We start from the raw sequence: 19,923 nt of genomic DNA on the forward strand, positions 1-19,923 counted from the left end.
ATAAATATACATATATAGTTTTCTGAGGTTTTCGCGGGTGTTTGTATGTAGATCTTTGGTCATTCAGGTTTTATCCCACGTAGAATTGGAGGTATCAGGGCAACGTTTCGACAAAATCTCATCCATCATCCTCAGGCTGGTGGCTTCAGCTTCGTTCTTCTGGGACACTTCTCCCAGAAGAACGAAGCTGAAGCCACCAGCCTGAGGATGACAGATGAGATTTCGTCGAAACGTTGCCTTGATACCTCCAATTCTACGTGGGGGGAAAAACCGATTGACCAAAGATCTACATACATATATAGATATAGATATATAGACATATAGATATAGATATATGATCAAACCACATTTACAACTGTTTGCAGTGTCACATGACTGTATTTTACCAAAAATCAGTATTTACTTCTGGTTTTCATCCATAGTGAACCATTAGTTTGTGTAATGATCTCAGCAATCACTTAACAACTGCTGCAAAATAGGTCATAAAATCAACTCAGTTAAAACTTACCATCATTACTTTACAACCATGATGGGTAAGCTCCATCACAATTGTAAGTCGAGGACTACCTGTATAAATTTCAGATCAGTAATGACACAAAGGAAGGATGTTATCTCACATAAGGCCCCAGTTCCTTTCTCTGTCCTCCCCTGAGGAAATGGAGATAGACCATTCACACTGAAATGTTTACCTGGGTCCCTCTTTCCAGCAAATATCAGAATCCCATTTCTACCCAAGAACCGTCATAGAGGTTCTGGTTATGCCAGGTCTGCATATTCAAGGTATTCATATCCAAGATCCACTTGTGTTGCCCAAGAAGCTGGATCCATTAAAGGTTTAGTGTTCTTATCTCCAATTCGAACTACATTTTTGTTTCTTTTTTGTTTCCAACCTACCAGAATGTTCTGCAGCTATTCCAGGAATCCATGCCACATACGCTGCTATTTTAAGACTCAGATCTGCCAGTTCATCTTACTCATCCTCTGCCATTAACTCAAAGAACAGGCAACGGCCAAGTTACCCTGCCATGGGAAGCATCTCCTCTCTGGATTGGCATGGGTCATCGCAGCCCTATCACCCACCAGCAAACCCTGAGCCATTCTCAGAGGCCTTCAAACGAGAGGGTATGTTTGATTTTCCACCTCACCCCCTTTTCTCCATCCATCACAGCAAACACATCTGAGACTGTGATGTGTTCAGAAATGGTTTACGTTATTTCAATGGTTTTTGCACCCAACTTCAGCAAACAACTTCCACCCTCTCCCATGCTTTCATAAATTAACCCTGGCAAGCTAGATTTGAAGTAAAACTGCATGACTACCCATATTACAAAGTAGAGTAGAGTAGAACAGAAGAACAGAACAAAAGAACAGAACACAGCAGAATAGAATAGAATAGAATAGAATAGAATAGAATAGAATAGAATAGAATAGAATAGAATAGAATAGAATAGAATAGAATAGAATAGAATAGAATAGAATAGAATAGAATAGAATAGAATAGAATTGAATTCTTTATTGGCCAGGTGTGACAAAAGCAAATTGTCTTTGCTGCAGAAGCTTTCACTATACATGCAAAACAATAGAGTAATAATAATACTAAGATAATGTGTGTGTGTGTGTGTGTTTTATTAATTTATATTTAGATTATATTTAGATTATATTTATGTATTATTGTGTATTATTATTTTTATATATGATATATAAAATATAATAATAGGGGTTAGTCAAGAAGATGAGAAGGATAATGATAATACTACAGCCATACAAAGGTGGTGATGCCTCTACCTTTGAAAATCAATATATTGGGGGGGGGGGTAGAAAACTAAACTAATTCTCCCCTGATTCTCCCAATATTTTTCACAACTGAGTCCATAATATTTGTTATGTATTGAAACTTATAGCTATGAGGTTCTACTTGCCAAAATAAATTTTATCATCAATTATATTGTCAAGTTTCCGACGTACGGGCTTTTCAAGTGACTCTGAGGCATTGTTTACCTTAAAAGTCCTTTATTAGCCTAATACACCGGCAAATGCTTGCTCGAAAAAAGCTGGAATCTGAAATCTCCGCCCCTTGCACAATATATTAAAACAATTCTCCACCTTTCTAATTTTGTCATTAATCATATTCTCCAATTAATTTAAAGAAGCAGTTTCCCTTCCATTAGAACAGGTGTGTCAAACTCAATTTCATTGAGGGCCGCATCAGCATTGCGGTTGCCCTAAGGGGGCCAGGTGTGTATGGCCAGGATGGGTGTGGCCTACTGGGTGGGCGTGGCCAGCCCTACATCGTTCGCATCAAGGGTGCCTATGGGGGCCTGGGCAGGAGTGGGACAGATCTGAGGGTCTCTGGCAGAAGGAGGGTCTCTGGGCCAGGGCCAAGGCAATGGGGGCCGTTCCCTCACTATTTCCAGGATGGCTTCGTGGGCCACATGAAACCACTTCGCAGGCCGGATCCGGCCCCCGGGCCTTGTGTTTGACATGTCTGCGTTAGAAGAACCGCCAAAACGGTTTAAGGGTATTAGCTCCAAGGATTCTATCAAATCGAATGTTATTGCTTGACATATATTTTGTAAATGTTTTCCCAGGAGGAAATTGTTTCTGTATGTATGTATGTGTGTGTGTATGCATGTATGTACAGTATTTGTGTGTGTGTGTGTAACATCTACAGTAGAATAAATTATTCAGATGGATTTACTCATGTTTAGTATTATTTTATAGCAAGACCCTTAAACCCCACTGTCAGTTTATGGTTTTCTTTTTTTAAAAAAGTAAAAATGGTTACATCTCTTCATTGCTGAGTCGTGGTTGCCTGATTTTTGCATCCCGGATCTGCCAGTTCTCAGTGCTGAGCTCTGTGACAAGCGAAGGGAGATCGATCTAGGAAGCCTAACCCCTCATGAGTATCAGGGTTTTAAGGGTATTAGCTCCAAGGTTTCTATGAAGCTTAAAACTATCAGTTCCAGTCTTGTAGTTTAGGGAGCAACATCTCCTCATGTATCTTTTTTTCCCTTGTTGGACTTGGAGTACATGACCTTGACTATTGTTTAAGTCCTTTTCATCAAGTAAAAACCACTGGTGTCAGAAAAGCCCATAACACTGCATCAAAAGAGTGTTTTATTGTCTGTTCTACTATGTGCAATCAAACATTTTGTTATCCTTTTCTATGAAATATAGAAACAGATTTCCCCAGACTCAAGCAACTAGAGTATCTTTCAGCTTTCAGCTGCACTTATTTGCACCCACAAGAATGATAGAAGTCTGAAAGCTGGCTGAATTTCACACAGTGCATGACTCTTCCATAATGTAGCAAGGATTAGTTTTTAGGGTGTTCCAAAGGAGAGAATATGAAGAAAGGGGAAACTTATTCTTAGCTCTCAGTTCACTATAATCTTGCTTACAATTATATAGGTAAAGGTAAAGGTTCCCCCGCACATGTGTGCTAGTCGTTTCCGACTCTAGGGGCCGGTGCTCATCTCCGTTTCAAACCCGAAGAGCCAGCGCTTGTCCGAGGATGTCTCCGTGGTCATGTGGCCGGCATGACTAGACGCCAAAGGTGCACGGAACGCTGTTACCTTCCCACCGTGGTGGTCCCTATTTTTCTACTTGCATTTTTACATGCTTTCGAACTGCTACAATTATATAGTGCAATTAACAAAAGAAATCAGTTGATGGAGGAGGAGGAGGAGGAGGAGGAGGAGGAGGAGGAGGAGGAGGAGAAGAAGAAGAAGAAGAAGAAGAAGAAGAAGAAGAAGAAGAAGAAGAAGAAGAAGAAGAAGAAGAAGAAGAAGAAGAAGAAGAAGAAGAAGAAGAAGAAGAAGAAGATTGTTAATTTAATTGGATTTGCTGTCTATGTACACTAGCCTGAAATTTGCAAAAATAGATTCAGAAATGAATTCAGAATGCCTGTTTCCACAATAATGAAGGTTAATTGAAAGACCATGAACACTCACAATCTGAAGCTGGTACACAGCAATTGTAAATTGAAAGGAAATAGTCAAAGAATCAATACAAAAGTGAAAAGTGATGTCTGAACTAATGAATAATAGCCACTTTAGGGAACTATCGTAACACTTCTCTTTCTATTAAATCAGCCAATCTCAAGGACTGTGTTCAGTTGTGAGAATCATGCTTTAAAAGGGCCAGAAGCAAATATGTAGGTGGAGATTAAGAGAATGGCAACAAGGGAGATTCAGAGACCAGAAACAAGTCCTACGAACAGAAATGAAGGGAACTGGATATGTGAGTAAAGGAGCTTGAGTAGGGATGAGGTAGCACACTCTTATAATTACCTGAAAGATGTCACCTTGGACAAAATGTCCACAGTGCTCTCTCCTATTCCAGAATGAAGAACACAGAACAATAGTTTTAAGTTACAGGAAGAAAAAAAATCATCTGAGCTTCAAGAAAAATCTCCTAACAGTAAAAGTAGTTTGAACAACCAAGAGAGGTAGCAGAACTGATTACCTCGATTTTCTCCCAGCAGGCTCTGAAACTGAATTACGTTTAGTTCAGGCTTCAGCATACTTAGAATAGACCATTTAAATCAATGGCGCTGAGCTGTCAATCCAATTGTCTGTTAACATCAACAAGGCCCTTTCAGTAGATAGTAGAATTGCTTCCCTTTGAAAAACAGCCCCTGTATCTTCTCTCCAAGGCCAAGAGAATGTGATAAGGTGATCAATTGTATTAAAACAGATTTCCAGTAAAAAAAAAGAAAAGAAAATTGTATTGCAACATATTTGGGCTTTTTTATGTGAATGTTTTATTTATTATTCTTGATATATTTATATCCAACTTCCTGTTCAGTTGCAACAAAGCAGTTCATGGTGTTTTGAATAAAGAATAAAACAGCATAATAAAACAAACAAATACACACACACACACATACACATAGATAGATAGATATAGAGATATATAGACAGACAGAGAGATAGATATACATATATATATATACATACATATAAACATACACACAGACATAAATACATACATACAGTAAAGAAACATATACTTTAAAAAGCATGAAGGGAAAGGGAAAAAAACAAATTTTCATCCATTTTTTAAAAAATCCCATTTATATCCCTCCCTTCTCCGAAGACTCAGGGCGGCTTACAATCTAAGAAGCACAAATCAATGTGCTTAGCAATAGCCTTCATTCTATGTATATGCCTGCTTATTAGGGCTTTCGGGCCCCCCAAGCGGCATTTTTACAAAGTCAGCTTATTGCCCCCAACAATCTGGGTCCTCATTTTACCTACCTCGGAAGGATGGAAGGTTGTCAGTGGTAGATGAAAGTTCCTAATGAATTTCAGAAAAGAAATCATTTCAGATTGTAGTTGTTGTAGTAGAAAGTTTCTGTCTCTGTGTGTGTGTGTGTGCACTGACGCGTACACAGAACATATTTATTTACTTAAATACCACTCAACTCTTAATGGCCTTGGACAGTTCACAATAAGAAAGTGCTAAGGATACAGAAATAAGTATCATAATAATCAAGATAAAGGAGTAAAAGATGGCAAAATTAACAAAACTGGACAGGTACAAAAAACAGATCCACACAATGTCATTCACACCACTTGCAGTTTCTGTAACTACAAAAATATTATACTCTTGGTTCTTAAAATATGTAGCAGGTTCTCTTCTTCTGGTCTTAGAGATGCAGCAAAGTCTACAATAGCAAAAGCATTATAAATGGCTCATACATATGTCACAATAGATCTTTTAGAGTTCTGGTGTCCAGTTTTTCAGGGCAAAATGGCAGCTTGACTGCCATTCTAGATGGGTTCAGTAATTGAGAATGCAACAGAGATTATAAAGCTTTCTTCCAACATTCACTGACATATAGGAAGAAATCTTTTGCATGGGTTCAAGTGGATATATCCAGATGAGCCCATGCTGAGTCCTAACTCTGTCTTCTGGCCTGTTTCATTACCAGGAGCTTCCCAGAGAACCAGGGATGAGCAAATACAGAAAATCTTCAAATTACAGCCATTCATTCATATTATCATCATAATAAGCAAGACAACACAAAGCATCTGGTATTGGATGCTTGAAAAATTTGCCACAGATTTCTTTTTCACATAAAATATCCTGATGCACAGGTGTAGCATAGGTGATACCTGGCTCAATAGTAGTAACTGCAGGAGGGATCTTGGAGTCTTAGTGGACAATCACTTATATATGAGTCAGAAGTGTGAGGCAGCAGCCAAAAAAACCAATGCAGTCCTAGGTTGCATTAACAGAGGGATAGAAGCAAGATCAAGGGACACGGTGGCTCAGTGGTTTAGGACGCTGAGCTTGTCAATCAGAAGATCGGCAGTTTGGCGGGTTGAATCCCGAGTGCCGTGTAGCAGAGTGAGCGCCTGTTACTCGTCCCAGCTTCTGCCAACCTAGCAGTTCAAAAGCACGTAAAAATGCAAGTAGAAAAATAGGGACCACTACGGTGGGAAGGTAACAGTGTTACGTGCGCCTTTGGCGTCTAGTCATGCCGGCCACATGACCATGGAGATGTCCTCGGACAAACGCTGGCTCTTCGGCTTTGAAACAGAGATGAGCACCGGCCCCTAGAGTTGGAAACAACTAGCATGCATGTGCAGGGGAACCTTTACCTTTACCTTTAGAAGCAAGGTCATGTAAAGTTTTAGTACCACTTTATAAAGCCTTGGTAAGACCACACTTGAAATATTGCATCCATATTGGTCACCACGATATAAAAAATATGTTGAGATTCTAGAACAGGGATGTCAAACTGCCGGCCTGCTGGCCAGATGTGTCATGCTGAAATCGCACTGAGCCCAGCTCTGGTAATGGGGAAAAAGTCGCAATACATCACAACACATCACATGACATGGCAGGTTTGACACCCCTGCTCTAGAAAGAGTGCAGAGAAGAGCAACAAAGATGAATGAATCAATGAATCTTTATTGTCAAAGTACAACCATGTATACATTGAGATTGGCTGAGCCTCCCTTTGTGTCCCCACCCTAACTTACAGTGACACAAACCCTCCATCTTATTACACCATGTGAGCTAATTGTACAACACACCGGCCTCACAAGTCAATCATGCATAAAGGTAAAGGTTCCCCCGCACACGCGTGCTAGTCGTTTCCGACTCTAGGGGCCGGTGCTCATCTCCGTTTCAAAGCCGAAGAGCCAGCGCTTGTCTGAGGACGTCTCCGTGGTCATGTGGCCGGCATGACTGGACGCCAAAGGCGCACGGAATGCTGTTACCTTCCCACCGGAGTGGTCCCTATTTTTCTACTTGCATTTTTACGTGCTTTCGAACTGCTAGGTTGGCAGAAGCTGGGACGAGTAACAGGTGCTCACTCTGCTACGCGGCACTCGGGATTCGACCCGCCAAACTGCCGACCTTCTGATCGACAAGCTCAGCGTCCTAACCCACTGAACCACCACGTCCCTCAATCATGCATAAAGTTTATAAAATTATATCCCATTCAAAAGCCTAACAGCCCATGGATAAAAGCTGTTCTTCAGCCTGTTGGTACGGCTGGCTATACTCCTATATCTCCTACCCGATGGTAAGAGAGTAAAGAGATACCGTCCAGGGTGTGAGTCATCTCTGAGAATTTTCCTCACTCTTCCAAAGTAGCAAGCCCTGGCGATGTCATCCAGTGGTGTCAGGGGACAGCCCACAATGTCTTGTGCTGTGCTCACCACCCTCTGTAATATCTTCCTATCCGCGGCTGTCAGACCAGCATACCAAACCACAATACCATACGAGAGGACGCTCTCTATAGTAGACCAGTAAAAGAGGGTCATAAGCCGTTGTTCTACCCTGTTCTTCCGCAAGACCCTGAGAAAGTGAAGCCTCTGTTGGGCCTTTCTGGCCACCTGGGTTGTATTAACTCTCCAGGTCAGATCTTCGCAGATGTAGACTCCCAGAAATTTAAAGGAGGAAACTGTCTCCACACAGTCCTCCCCGATGTAAAGTGGGGCAGGTCCCTCCTTTTTCCTCCGGAAGTCTAGCACCATCTCTTTCGTCTTGCCAATGTTCAGGTGCAAGTTGTTGTTACAACACCATATGGATAGTTTTTGTACCTCCGCCCTGTATCATCAGCGGACTGGAGGCTAAAACATACAAAGAACAGTTGCTGGAACTGGATATGTCTAGTTTAATGAAAAGAAGGACTAGGGGAAACATGATAGCAGCATTCCAATACTTAAGGGGCTGCCACAAAGAGGGGGGTGGTGAACAAATTAATACAAAATACTGTTTCCTAAGGCTTTTAAGGCTATTTGGAAACATTAGGGGAAATCACATATTTTAAATGGATATATTTAATTTTTATATGAACAGAATAAGTTGTAGATATTACAAACAAGCTGTGTACCAAAATAGGCATAAAGCTGTGAATTTTAAGGAAACATCCACTCCAAATGTATCAAAGGTATCCACATTTTGCATGGGAGGGTTTAATAATTTGCTGAAACTGTATGTGAATAATTGAAATGTTATATTCGTACTTGGGGAGGGGGACATTAATATCAATTGACATTTATGCAGACTCACATAATTTTAACTCAGTAACTGTCAACCTTGGCATCTTGAAAAAGTGTGGACCTCAATTCCCAGAATTCTCTGGCCAGTAGGTTGGCCAGGAAATTCTGGGAATCAAAATTCACATATCTTTAAGCTATCAAGGTTGATGAAATACTGCTACAGCTTGATAACATATATTGCAATTTAGAATTTGTAGGAAAGTTGCTGAAGCTCAGAACTGGAGAAGGCTGACAATTGACAGGTGTTACTAAAATCTTGATGAAAAGCAGGAGAAAAGTAATATTGCCCTGGGGAAATTAATGGAATTAAGTGATAACATATGCTTGTCTGCATTTATTTCTCAATAGATCTGTCTTTGTTAAGGAAAGTCATTGATTTATTATGTATCAACATCCTTGTCATGATTTGTTATAACCTATTAATTTCTCCTCCCATTTTATGTTCTTGCTTACAAATTATAACCAAAGTTAGAAAACACAACTTGGTCTGCAGTCAGCTTAGAGAATTTTGACCTTTGGGAATTTAGAACTATGGATTCGGCAGCTCTCAGCACTGAATCATCCAACCACAGTTTGGTCTTTTTTGCTGAGCTTTTCCCCCCCCCCGATTGGTTATCAATCCTGCTTTACCCGTTTTCTTTGTTTATATTTTAAAATGCCAGACACAGCTTTAAGGACCTTTATATCAACAATTAGACAAAATAGTAATATGGCCATTACAAGTGTGATAATAATCTAGTCTAATTCTTTCTTTAGGAATAAATTTGGATAATTAATAATAATCATCTGAGGGAGCACCTGCTGCCGGCATCAAGCTCCCTTCGTCCTGTGCGCTCCCACAGGGAGGGTCTTCTCAGGGTACTGCCAGTAAAAGATTGCTGGCGGACAATACCCAAGGGGAGGGCCTTCTCTGTGGGTGCGCCTGCCCTCTGGAACCAGCTGCCTGTAGAGCTTAGGACTGCCCCTGACCTTTGTTCATTCCGCCGGGACCTGAAGACCTGGCTCTTTGAGCTTTCATGCCTGAACGAGAGTATTAATTGGGGTTTTAATTGGATTCTAATTGGGATTTTTATTTATTCAAGGTTAATGTAATCATTTTAATTGTTTTTAATTTTTGTAATTGTTGTATTGTTTTTTTAAAAAATCTTGTGAACCGCCCTGAGTCCTACGGGAGAAGGGGGGTATATAAGTTTAACAAATAAAATAATAAATAAATAAATAAATAAATAAATAAATAATTCTAATTAATAATAATTTAATGAATAAAATTATACTTTTATTATCAATTAATTGATAATGTATTCTATGCATTATATGCTATCAATTATTTTATTAATAAATAAAATTAATAACTCTAATTACATTACTTCCTCGGCAATTATGTGTTTTTGAGTAATGTTACCATTAAGGCTCACAATGTTTGAAAGTATATCGACAATCTTCGTTTATATTTTCATTGTATGCATATCCTACCTTTTATTGCAGGACATATTGTATAATACTTTCTTCCTTCAGTTTTTTTTCTACCACATCAAGTCAGGTTGAGAAAGAATTATTGGCTGGAGCCATCCTATGGCTAAGAATTGATTTGAATCTGGGGTCTTCCCACTCCTAACTCAAAACTGTATCCAGATTCCAGGCCCTCTGAGTGTTGCTGTTTATGTTTTATCCCAATAACTGGAAGCAGTTGGGGTCTGGATGGGATGAGATGGATCCAGCTCAAATCAAGCAAGACTGAGTGGTTGTGTATAATTGGAGCCTCCAGAGACCAGTTCTTCCATCTGCTACTCTGGTGCTCACTCTGGAAATCCTTCTAGTTTAATGACTCCTGTTCCTTTAGGTGATGCATTAGTTGCACCCATTCTTGGACCAGGACGACTTGCTCAGTGTCATCCAGGCCCTTGTAATCTCTTGCTTAGATGACTGTAACACACTCTCCATCAGGGGTGTCAAACTGCCGGCCTGCGGGCCAGATGCATCATAGCAAAAACGCGGCCACCTCATTGCCAGCAATGGCAAAAAAAAGTCACGCTATTTTGCGACACGTCACGTGACGTTGCGAATTTGACACCCCTACTCTACATGGAGCCTTTGAATAATGTTCAAACTTCAAATGCAGAGAGAGAGATACTTTTGTAAACTCTTAATGTAGCTTACCACTTTCTCCAAAAGTACATAAACAGAAGACAATTTAAAGACTGTAATCCTAAATCCGTTTAAGAGTCAGAAACAGTGATTTATAAAACCATGTATCACAACAGTGAAATATCTAAAAGTGCTGTACACAGCAATCCACAGTTTGTGTAAAGTGTAAGTCCTGTTGTGATATTTGTAGGATTCTAGATATATTTCAGATCATTTGATCCTTTTCAGGTCTGAAAAAGAAAGTTGACATTACAATCTCTACCGATCTACAGTCTCTACCAATTTACATGAAGTGAGCCCCAGTGAACACAGTGGCATTTTTTCCTAAAAATCTTTACCAACTAAAATGTCATCTTTTTTAAAAAAAAAAGATGTATTGCTTTCTTCTTGTTAGGTTTTTTGTTTTGTTTTTTTGCATAGTTATATATTCTACTGCTAGTGTTGTCTTTATCTACTGCAAACCACTCTGATCTTTTGAAGTTGGGTGGTGTGGAAATGTAATGAAAAATAAATATCTACAGATGTGTTCAGATAAATCTTCCAGAGATAGGTTGCCAATAGTCATATATGTAATTTGCTAGGAATCCCTTTTGTGTTCCTCTGAGAAACCAAATTGACAAGGATTGATCTGAATCATTAAGTCTGTTGAGAAGGACCAAATCATGCAAATGTTTAGGCAGCAAAGTGGTTTTGTGTCTGCACAAAACTTTCAAATTAGCAGATGAAAATCATTGGTTTGTTTAAGAGCATTCAATCATGGGGATTAGGAACAGAAAGACACAAAGCAAATTATTCTGTCATTTATTTATGTAGAGTAGTGTTTATGCAACGTGCTACAAGTCCTTTAACTAATTTCCAGGAAGTTAACATTTTCAATTTCTTTTTCTTCTGGCTGGATCATGACAAGCAGAAAATCAATGGGAGACATTTTCACCAGCAAACAAAAAGCTGCTATTCTGTACTGCTTATATCGGTTGATTAGAAACTAGTTGGTTACTTGGAGTTAGTTAGTCATTCTTATAGTTCAAACCTCCTCACAGACAGAGGCGTCCATAAAAATATCAAAAGTCAACATGGTTGCTATTGCACGTTCAATACAAGTAAAAAAAAGATAAAGGTCTTTGATTGTGTGGTTCTAGATGACATGTTGACTTTCTTGATTCTTCCTGCAGATACCTCTTTTATGATCAAAGTCCCATGCAATCATAATGTACAGCTCAAATTTAAAACTGGCAGGACCACCATCTTCCTTTTTTGTAACCCCTTACATGAATGCTCCTCCGATCTCTATAGAGAGGCATATTATACAATAAAAGACATGTTGCACAGATTCAACTTCTGCCCATTTCTTAACTAAATAAGCAGAAGATATTCACTCATCGTGTTTTCTTTGAAATATATTTGAAATGCATCATGAAAGCATATTCTCTTTCAAACCAAGGGGGGGGGGAATAGAAGACACTCTTTTTTTCTGCAAAGTGCTAATTTAAACTATAGTCCTTTTATATGTATGATAGACCCCCACCCAGTGGTGGGATTCAGATGGTTTGCACTACTTTGGCAGAACCGGTAGCTAATTTTTTGTTGACCAGGCCCAGAATGGACTTCAGGAAGCAGCATCCACACAGAGAACCGGTTGTTCACATATTTGAATACCACCACTGCCCCAACCCATTTATACATGTAATTCTATCTTTTTAAGTAATTTAGGCAATTTCTTGGCACTTCAGAATCCCCAGTCCTGTATTTTATACAGTGTACCTTTCCTTGGTTTATGGGAAAGCCAAATTTCACTTAGAATGGATGGTAGACTTAGTTAAAGAGTTAAATGATAAATAACATGGCCAGGCACACATTTGGATTAAGCAGGCAGTTTAGCCTAATAAGTAATTCAACTACTTATTTTGTCTTTGAAAATTGGCTGTGATTGATTTTGAAAACACTGAGTAAATGGCTGATCCACAAGAGACGAAGTCCCCTTAATAACTGGCCTTGCAAACATGAACATTGATAGAACATTAAATCTGAGAGTCCAAGGGGGTTGGATTGATAATCTCTGAAATGGATCCTGTAAATTTTCCCACACTGACCTTTGAAATTAATAAAATCAGTCCCATGATGTTTTGTTGGACGTAGCTTTTTGAAGACTATCGAAGAGGTACTTTTGTTTCAAATTTTGGATAGGATTGGCTACTCAGGATCAGTTTGGATGGTAAAAATATCTTCGGTTCATGTGCCTTTCAATCATGTTGAAGTGCCTGCTGTTCCACTTCAGTTTGAGAGATCAAGATTGAATGACAGTGTTCTGAGTCTTGAATCTAGATTGCCAGAAGCTTCTATTTATTTATTTTATTTATTGAGCAAATTTATATAAGTTACCCAACTCATGCAGAGATTACTCTGGGTAGCATATTACAGCAAAGGGTGAGGCTACAAAGTGTATGTGTGGGTATATGTGTGGTTCTACCAGAGCCATACTACATCTTGGTTAGCTTACTGATAAAACCTGATCTAAAAGACCTTCTGAGTACTTGGCAATTCTAGATATATGTTTTCTAGTTATAATGCTTTGTATCATTTGATGATTGGGGAAGTGAATGAATTGTTTCTGAAGTAGATCACAAAAATTTATACTGAACCAAAACTCGTAACTCATAGTTCTGAGCAAGAGCTTTCCCTTGTAGCCTCTGAAGGAAATGTTCCTTTTTGTCTTCACAGAGGGTGTTGATTATGGGCCAATGTTTATGCAAGAACCTGACCACGTGATCTTCCCCATGGATTCAGAGGAGAAGAAAGTGTCCCTCAGTTGTCAAGCCAGAGGAAATCCTGCCCCAGCCTACAGGTAGCTAACATGAATGAACTTTTATTGTCAAAGTACAACCATGTATACATTGAGATTGGCTGAGCCTCCCTTCGTGCCCCCACCCCCAACTTACAGTGACGCAAACCCTCCATCTTATTACACCATGTGAGCTAATTGCACAACACACCGGCCTTGCAAATCAATCATGCATAAAGTTTATAAAATTATATCCCGTTCAAAAGCCTAACAGCCCATGGATAAAAGCTGTTCTTCAGCCTGTTGGTACGGCTGGCTATACTCCTATATCTCCTACCCGATGGTAAGAGAGTAAAGAGATACCGTCCAGGGTGTGAGTCATCCCTGAGAATTTTCCTCACTCTTCCAAGGCAACGAGCCCTGGCGAGGTCATCCAGTGGTGTCAGGGAACAGCCCACAATGTCTTGTGCTGTGCTCACTACCGTCTGTAATACATTCCTATCCGCGGCTGTCAGACCAGCATACCAAACCACAGTACCATACGAGAGGACGCTTTCTATAGTAGACCAGTAAAAGAGGATCATAAGCCGTTGTTCTACCCTGTTCTTCCGCAAGACCCTGAGAAAGTGAAGCCTCTGTTGGGCCTTTCTGGCCACCTGGATTGTATTAACTTTCCGGGTCAGATCTTCGCAGAGGTAGACTCCCAGAAATTTAAAGGAGGAAACTCTCTCCACACAGTCCTCCCCGATGTTCCGGATGCATGTTGTTGTCACAACACCATATGGATAGTTTTTGTACCTCCTCCGTGTATGCTGTCTCATCCCCACCTGTAATAAGACGCACCAACATGTTTTAGCAATGGAGTTGAGCTGTCTATTTTCATTCCAAGTCAGTGTAAAGTAGTTTTTTACTTGCAACCTTTCGTTTAGTGACCATTTAAAGTTATGGCACTGAAAAAAATTAACTTATAACCATTTTCCACACATCTATTGAATCCTCATTGGTCAGTATGGCAACTGTCTTGTATTTATGATGTTGTAGTGTTCCGACAAGCAAAGTTCATGGGGAAGCCAAATTCACTTTACAACCACGTTACTAACCTAACAACTGCTGTGATTCACTCAACAGCTGTGGCAAGAAAGTTCATAAAATGGGGCAAAACTCAGTGATCAACAGCCTGGCTTAGCAATGGAAATTTGGGGCTCAGATGTGGTCATAAGATGAGAGCTACCTGCATTCTGTTTACTTTATCTAAAATCCATTCCAGGTGTTATTTTAAAAGATTCAATTATAAAATTACCTTAATCTATTCATTGATGTACCTGTTTTTCCCCCCCTAAAGATATACATTTGGCAAACTGAAGCAATTGTCAATATATGCATGCTTGCACAAAGCACTGCTTTCCCTAACGTACACTTTTGTGCAAATTTTTCCCAACGTTGCTCATTCTTGTCTGCATTTTTAAGGATCTTACTCCAATTTGAATATTGGTTCAGACTATGAGAATTGGATCAGTTCTTATTCAAAATCAACTATTTTTTTTCTCGCCAAACCTAAACATGCTTAATGGGTCCATTCGTTCTGCTTCCATTATTTATTATGTCCAGTTTGAAGATGACGATTACAAGTCTGCTATAGAATTTTTTTTCCATTTCATTTATTTGTCTGATAGAAAGACTTGAATTATGAACCAACTGTGTAAAATAAAGTACATTTTATATTTTCTTATATCTCAGAGAAATAATTTGAAGGGTAATCAATTCATAGATCTGCTGTTCAAGTTTTGGCTTTTATTTGTTGTTTGTTTTGTTTCTATATTGCCTTACTCCCTTAGGACCCCTGGCAGTTTACAAGAGACAGTAACGCAATAAAAGCATTCAATAAAGCAATATAGCAAATTTAAATTATATTATTAAAAAATCCTGAATTATTATTTTAACCTTTAAAAATTCTTCCACACAAGTCTATGTTCAAGACTTCTTATATCTCGTGAAGAGAGAAAAAGTGATACAAATCTCTTATACAAAATTATTGCAGAGGGTAGTTCTGTAACTAAAAAGGAACTTATTTTTAATTTTTCCCTCAAGCTAACATAGCAGAGGAACTGTCAGTGCATGTGCTTTATTTTTATTTATTTATTTAAACATTTATGTTGCCACCCATCTTTCAGCCAACTTTGTACAGCAGCGGTCCCCAATCTTTTGGGCACCAGGGACCGGTTCCGTGGAGAGAGGTTTTTCCACAGATCGGAAGGGGTGTGGTTTTGTGTGCTTCCTGTATCCCGCGGATGGGGCTTTATTGGTTTGTGCAGACCAGTTGCTGGCATGCTGCAGCCGGTACTGGTCCACAGACCGGGGTTGGGGACCCCTGCTGTACAGTACCCAATCAAATTATGTACATAGTGGACTAGCAGTTCTCCCTATCATAGGTGGAACTCCAGCCACATAGAGATTTCTAGTAAAATAGACCACATTTTCCATTTTCAAGCATATAGTTAGAAGCTACAGCATTGGTTTTATGTGCAAGAAGCAGTTCTCACACACCAGTAAGTGGGCTGTTGTATTTTGTGCTAACTGTAGCTTCAACAGCAGTTCTGTATAAAGATCATTGCAACCATTTGTACAAGAGTTGATAGGGCTGCAGGTTATGGATGCCAGGATCTCTTTCTCTGAGTAAGGCTGTGACTGGCGTACTAGCTAGAGATGAGCAAAACCTCCATTACCCATAGACTCAAAATAGACAAGGGGCTAATAAACATTACCCACAGACTCATTATACTTTACTCATAGACATTACCCATAGACTCAAAGTAGGCATCAGACTAAGTGCATCACTAGGTTGCAAGACCTGCTCCTTTAAGGAGATTACTATCCCATCCAGAATCAACACTGGAGCAGAAAAATCATCAAGTCATTTCTGGACTTTCCAACAATGCAGGCTTGCTAGGATTCAATTTCAGCTCGTTTTCTTTTCTATCAATTCCTGCACATTTCAGATATCTGGTCCAGATTTCCACTGGGTCACTGGCTTGGCTTATGTTGAGTTGGTCTTCTATGTAGACCTTTATGAATATTACTTTTCAGTATATAATTTACATGATAGATGATTGAACATCTACCTTATGCTAGAAGCATGGTATGCCAAGTGTGATCAAGATGTGGATGTTTAAAAAAAGATCCAGCAGATGTCATTTACCTTCCTAGTTTATTTCTAGATTAACCCTTGATCACCCCTTGATCATTCTCAATATTTTAACCAATTAACATTCTGCATTTGGCACAATTTCTGTATTTTTTTTTTTTTAATTCCATTTATATCCCGCCCTTCTCCGAAGACTCAGGGCGGCTTACAAGCTTAGCAGTAGCCTTCATTCTATGTATATGCCTGCTTATTAGGGCTTTCACACACACCCCAAGCGGCATTATTACAAAGTCAGCTTAATTGCCCCCAACAATCTGGGTCCTCATTTTACCTACCTCGGAAGGATGGAAGGCTGAGTCAACCTTGAGCCTGGTGGGATGTGAACCTGCACTAATTGCAGGCAGCTGGTGTTACTTAAGGAGGCATTAGCCCACTGCTCCACCAAGGCTCATGTAATTGCAAGAGCCATACCAAGCTTGGCACGGTATAGTGAGAGCTGACTTCCAAAAACAGGCAATGCCAGGATCCAAGGTATAAAATTAGTGCTATAAACTTATGGAAGACTTAAGAAGTCAAATTCTGGAAATGTGCACATGTAGGAGAAAGAACCTGGGGATGGTGTGAAAAGGGGGATCAGCTTAGAATCCCTATGTAGCCACAAGAGAAGTAAGTCCAACTCCCCCCCCGCCTTGAGTGCCATTGAGCCTCATTTAACTCCATTCAACAGCAACAGAGCCTTGGTGGAGCAGTGGGCTGATGCCTCCTTAAGTAACACCAGCTGCCTGCAATTAGTGCAGGTTCGAGTCCCACCAGGCTCAAGGTTGACTCAGCCTTCCATCCTTCCGAGGTAGGTAAAATGAGGACCCAGATTGTTGGGGGCAATAAGCTGACTTTGTAATAATGCCGCTTGGGGGGGCCCGAAAGCCCTAATAAGCAGGCATATACATAGAATGAAGGCTATTGCTAAGCACATTGATTTGTGCTTAGATTGTAAGCCGCCCTGAGTCTTCGGAGAAGGGCAGGATATAAATGGGATTAAAATAAAAAATAAATAAAATGAAAAAAATGACTTATGACCAATTTTACACTTGTAATCGTAGCAGCACCCCCATGGTTACATAATCTAGAAAATACCTATGCATCTGAATATTTTTTCATATGAATGTTATGAAAATAAATTTCTAAGCTAAAGGCCAGAAAAAAGTGATCTCATCAATGGCATCAAAATTTCTTTTCCGCCGTCTGTGTCTTCTTGAAACTTATTGAGCTATTTTTTTTCTTTTCTTCCAAGGTGGCTCCGGAATGGAACTGAGTTAGACATAGAAAGTGATTACCGTTACAGTGTGATAGAAGGAAGCCTTATTATCAACAATCCCAGTGAAATAAAAGATGCTGGGCAATATCAGTGTTTTACCACCAATGTCTATGGTAGCATTTTGAGCAGGGAAGCCACGCTTCAATTTGCATGTAAGTAACAATTATGCTATCCCACTTTATTACCACTTGGATAGAGTTAATGAAGTCATATTGAAACAATGCAAAAAAGTCTAATTGCATCACGAGGAGCCATATGGCCGTTTTTCATACTTACAACCATTGCAGCACCCCTGTGATCACATGATCAAAATTCAGATGCTTGGCAACTGGCTCATATTTATTACGGTTGCAGTGTCCTGGGATCATGTGATCAGCTTTTGTGATCTTCTGACAAGCAAAGTCAATGGGACTTAACCATGTTTCCAACTTAACAACTGCAGTGATTCACTTAACAGCTGTGGCAAGAAACGTCACTTAACAACTGTCTTAACAATGGAAATTTTAGGCTCAATTTTGGTTGTATGTCAAGGACTACCTCGTATTTCACTATTTCAGTGCAGAATACTTTTGTCTGTTTATTTTCTGTATTAAGCATCTCTCCATTGGTCTGCCCAAATGTCCAGATCTGAAAAAGCCCCAAGAAGTATATGATGTTTTCCTAGGATTTAAATAACCTCCTGATGTTTTCCCCTGAACTCAGTTAAAGTGTGAAAAGCTAGAGAGGCAATAGACAGATGTAAATGAAGAAAGACAAACATAAACATCCCTCAGCTTCCCCCCTAATTAATGAAATTCAAAACTCCTTGATCTGCCCACAAGAATTTAACTGATTGTTCATTTTGCCCCTTTGGGCAAAAAATAAAAGCAAATTATGTTCCATCAGGGGAATGTGAACCAAAAACACGGAATACTTTTTGAGCTGTTCATCAGATCTGCTGAAGTGAGGAGTCCAAGCAATATTGGGGGACCAAACCAGACTTTTAACGAAAGAGTTAATGACACAAAGTTGACATTAAGACTGAAAACAAGGACAAAGAAATCGTTCCCCAAGTTATTTTTACTTTCCTTGATTACAAATCCCAAAGTTGATGATTTTGAAAAAAGAAATTACTATACACCAGCATTATAGAGCAAGAGACTGCCAAGCTGACAAAAGTCAAAAGGTTTTAGGCTACCTCAACAGGCCTCATCTAACACAATGGGTTTTTAACACAACTGGAATTGCTAATTGATGAGATACCTCCTCAGTCCATCTGCCTCACTGGTGACCTGCATTTGCATAATAACATTTTCTCCTCACCAAACCTACCTCATCCCAATTTAAATCTTACATCAGTTCAGGCACTGCATGAAGCTGACAAAGTGAGCTTATGCCTTTTAATAAAATTTGTTAGTGGCTTTAAATAAAACTTAAACAAACAGATCAGGCCAGATTCCTTTTCATCATGCTTGTCCTTATGAGGAACAAAAAAATTTATAACCCAGCCTGAGAAAATAGATTTTTGCATCAAGACCTTGCCACTAGGGTGCAGACAATGAACTTTCTTGCTAACAATTTAATAAGCACATTCGATTACAACTGATCCCTTATTAATTTGGATAAATCTAACAATCCTACTGGAATATTGTGTGTATCATAATGAATCAACGGATGAATCAACATAATAACATATTAACTAAGAAAGAAAAATACAACAAAACCCACTGTTTTATAATAATACATATATAAAACAATGGGCTTCATTGTACTTTTCTGTCTTAGATAATTTTCTGTCTTAGCAAGAGCCTTGGTGGAGCAGTGGGCTAATGCCTCCTTAAGTAACACCAGCTGCCTGCAATTAGTGCAGGTTCGAGTTCCACCAGGCTCAAGGTTGACTCAGCCTTCCATCCTTCCGAGGTAGGTAAAATGAGGACCCAGATTGTTGGGGGCAATTAAGCTGACTTTGTAATAATGCCGCTTGGGGTGTGTGTGAAAGCCCTAATAAGCAGGCATATACATAGAATGAAGGCTACTG

General features: G+C 39.5%; 1 protein-coding gene across 1 annotated transcript in view; it reads left to right on the top strand.

Moving 5' to 3' along the window:
* Positions 1–526: 526 nt before the first annotated feature.
* Positions 527–19,923, top strand: part of CNTN5 (contactin 5) — a gene marked incomplete at both ends in the record, with an annotated part of 277,925 nt that continues 258,528 nt past the window's right edge. Inside the window, 4 exons of the mRNA XM_081327707.1 lie at positions 527–533; positions 898–1,122; positions 13,389–13,512; positions 17,883–18,058. Coding sequence (XP_081183833.1) covers positions 527–533; positions 898–1,122; positions 13,389–13,512; positions 17,883–18,058 — 532 coding nt within the window. The remainder of the gene's footprint in view (positions 534–897; positions 1,123–13,388; positions 13,513–17,882; positions 18,059–19,923) is intronic.

The sequence above is a fragment of the Vipera berus genome (assembly GCF_964194415.1).
Source record: "Vipera berus genome assembly, chromosome: 4".
NCBI classification, from domain to species: Eukaryota; Metazoa; Chordata; class Lepidosauria; order Squamata; family Viperidae; genus Vipera; species Vipera berus.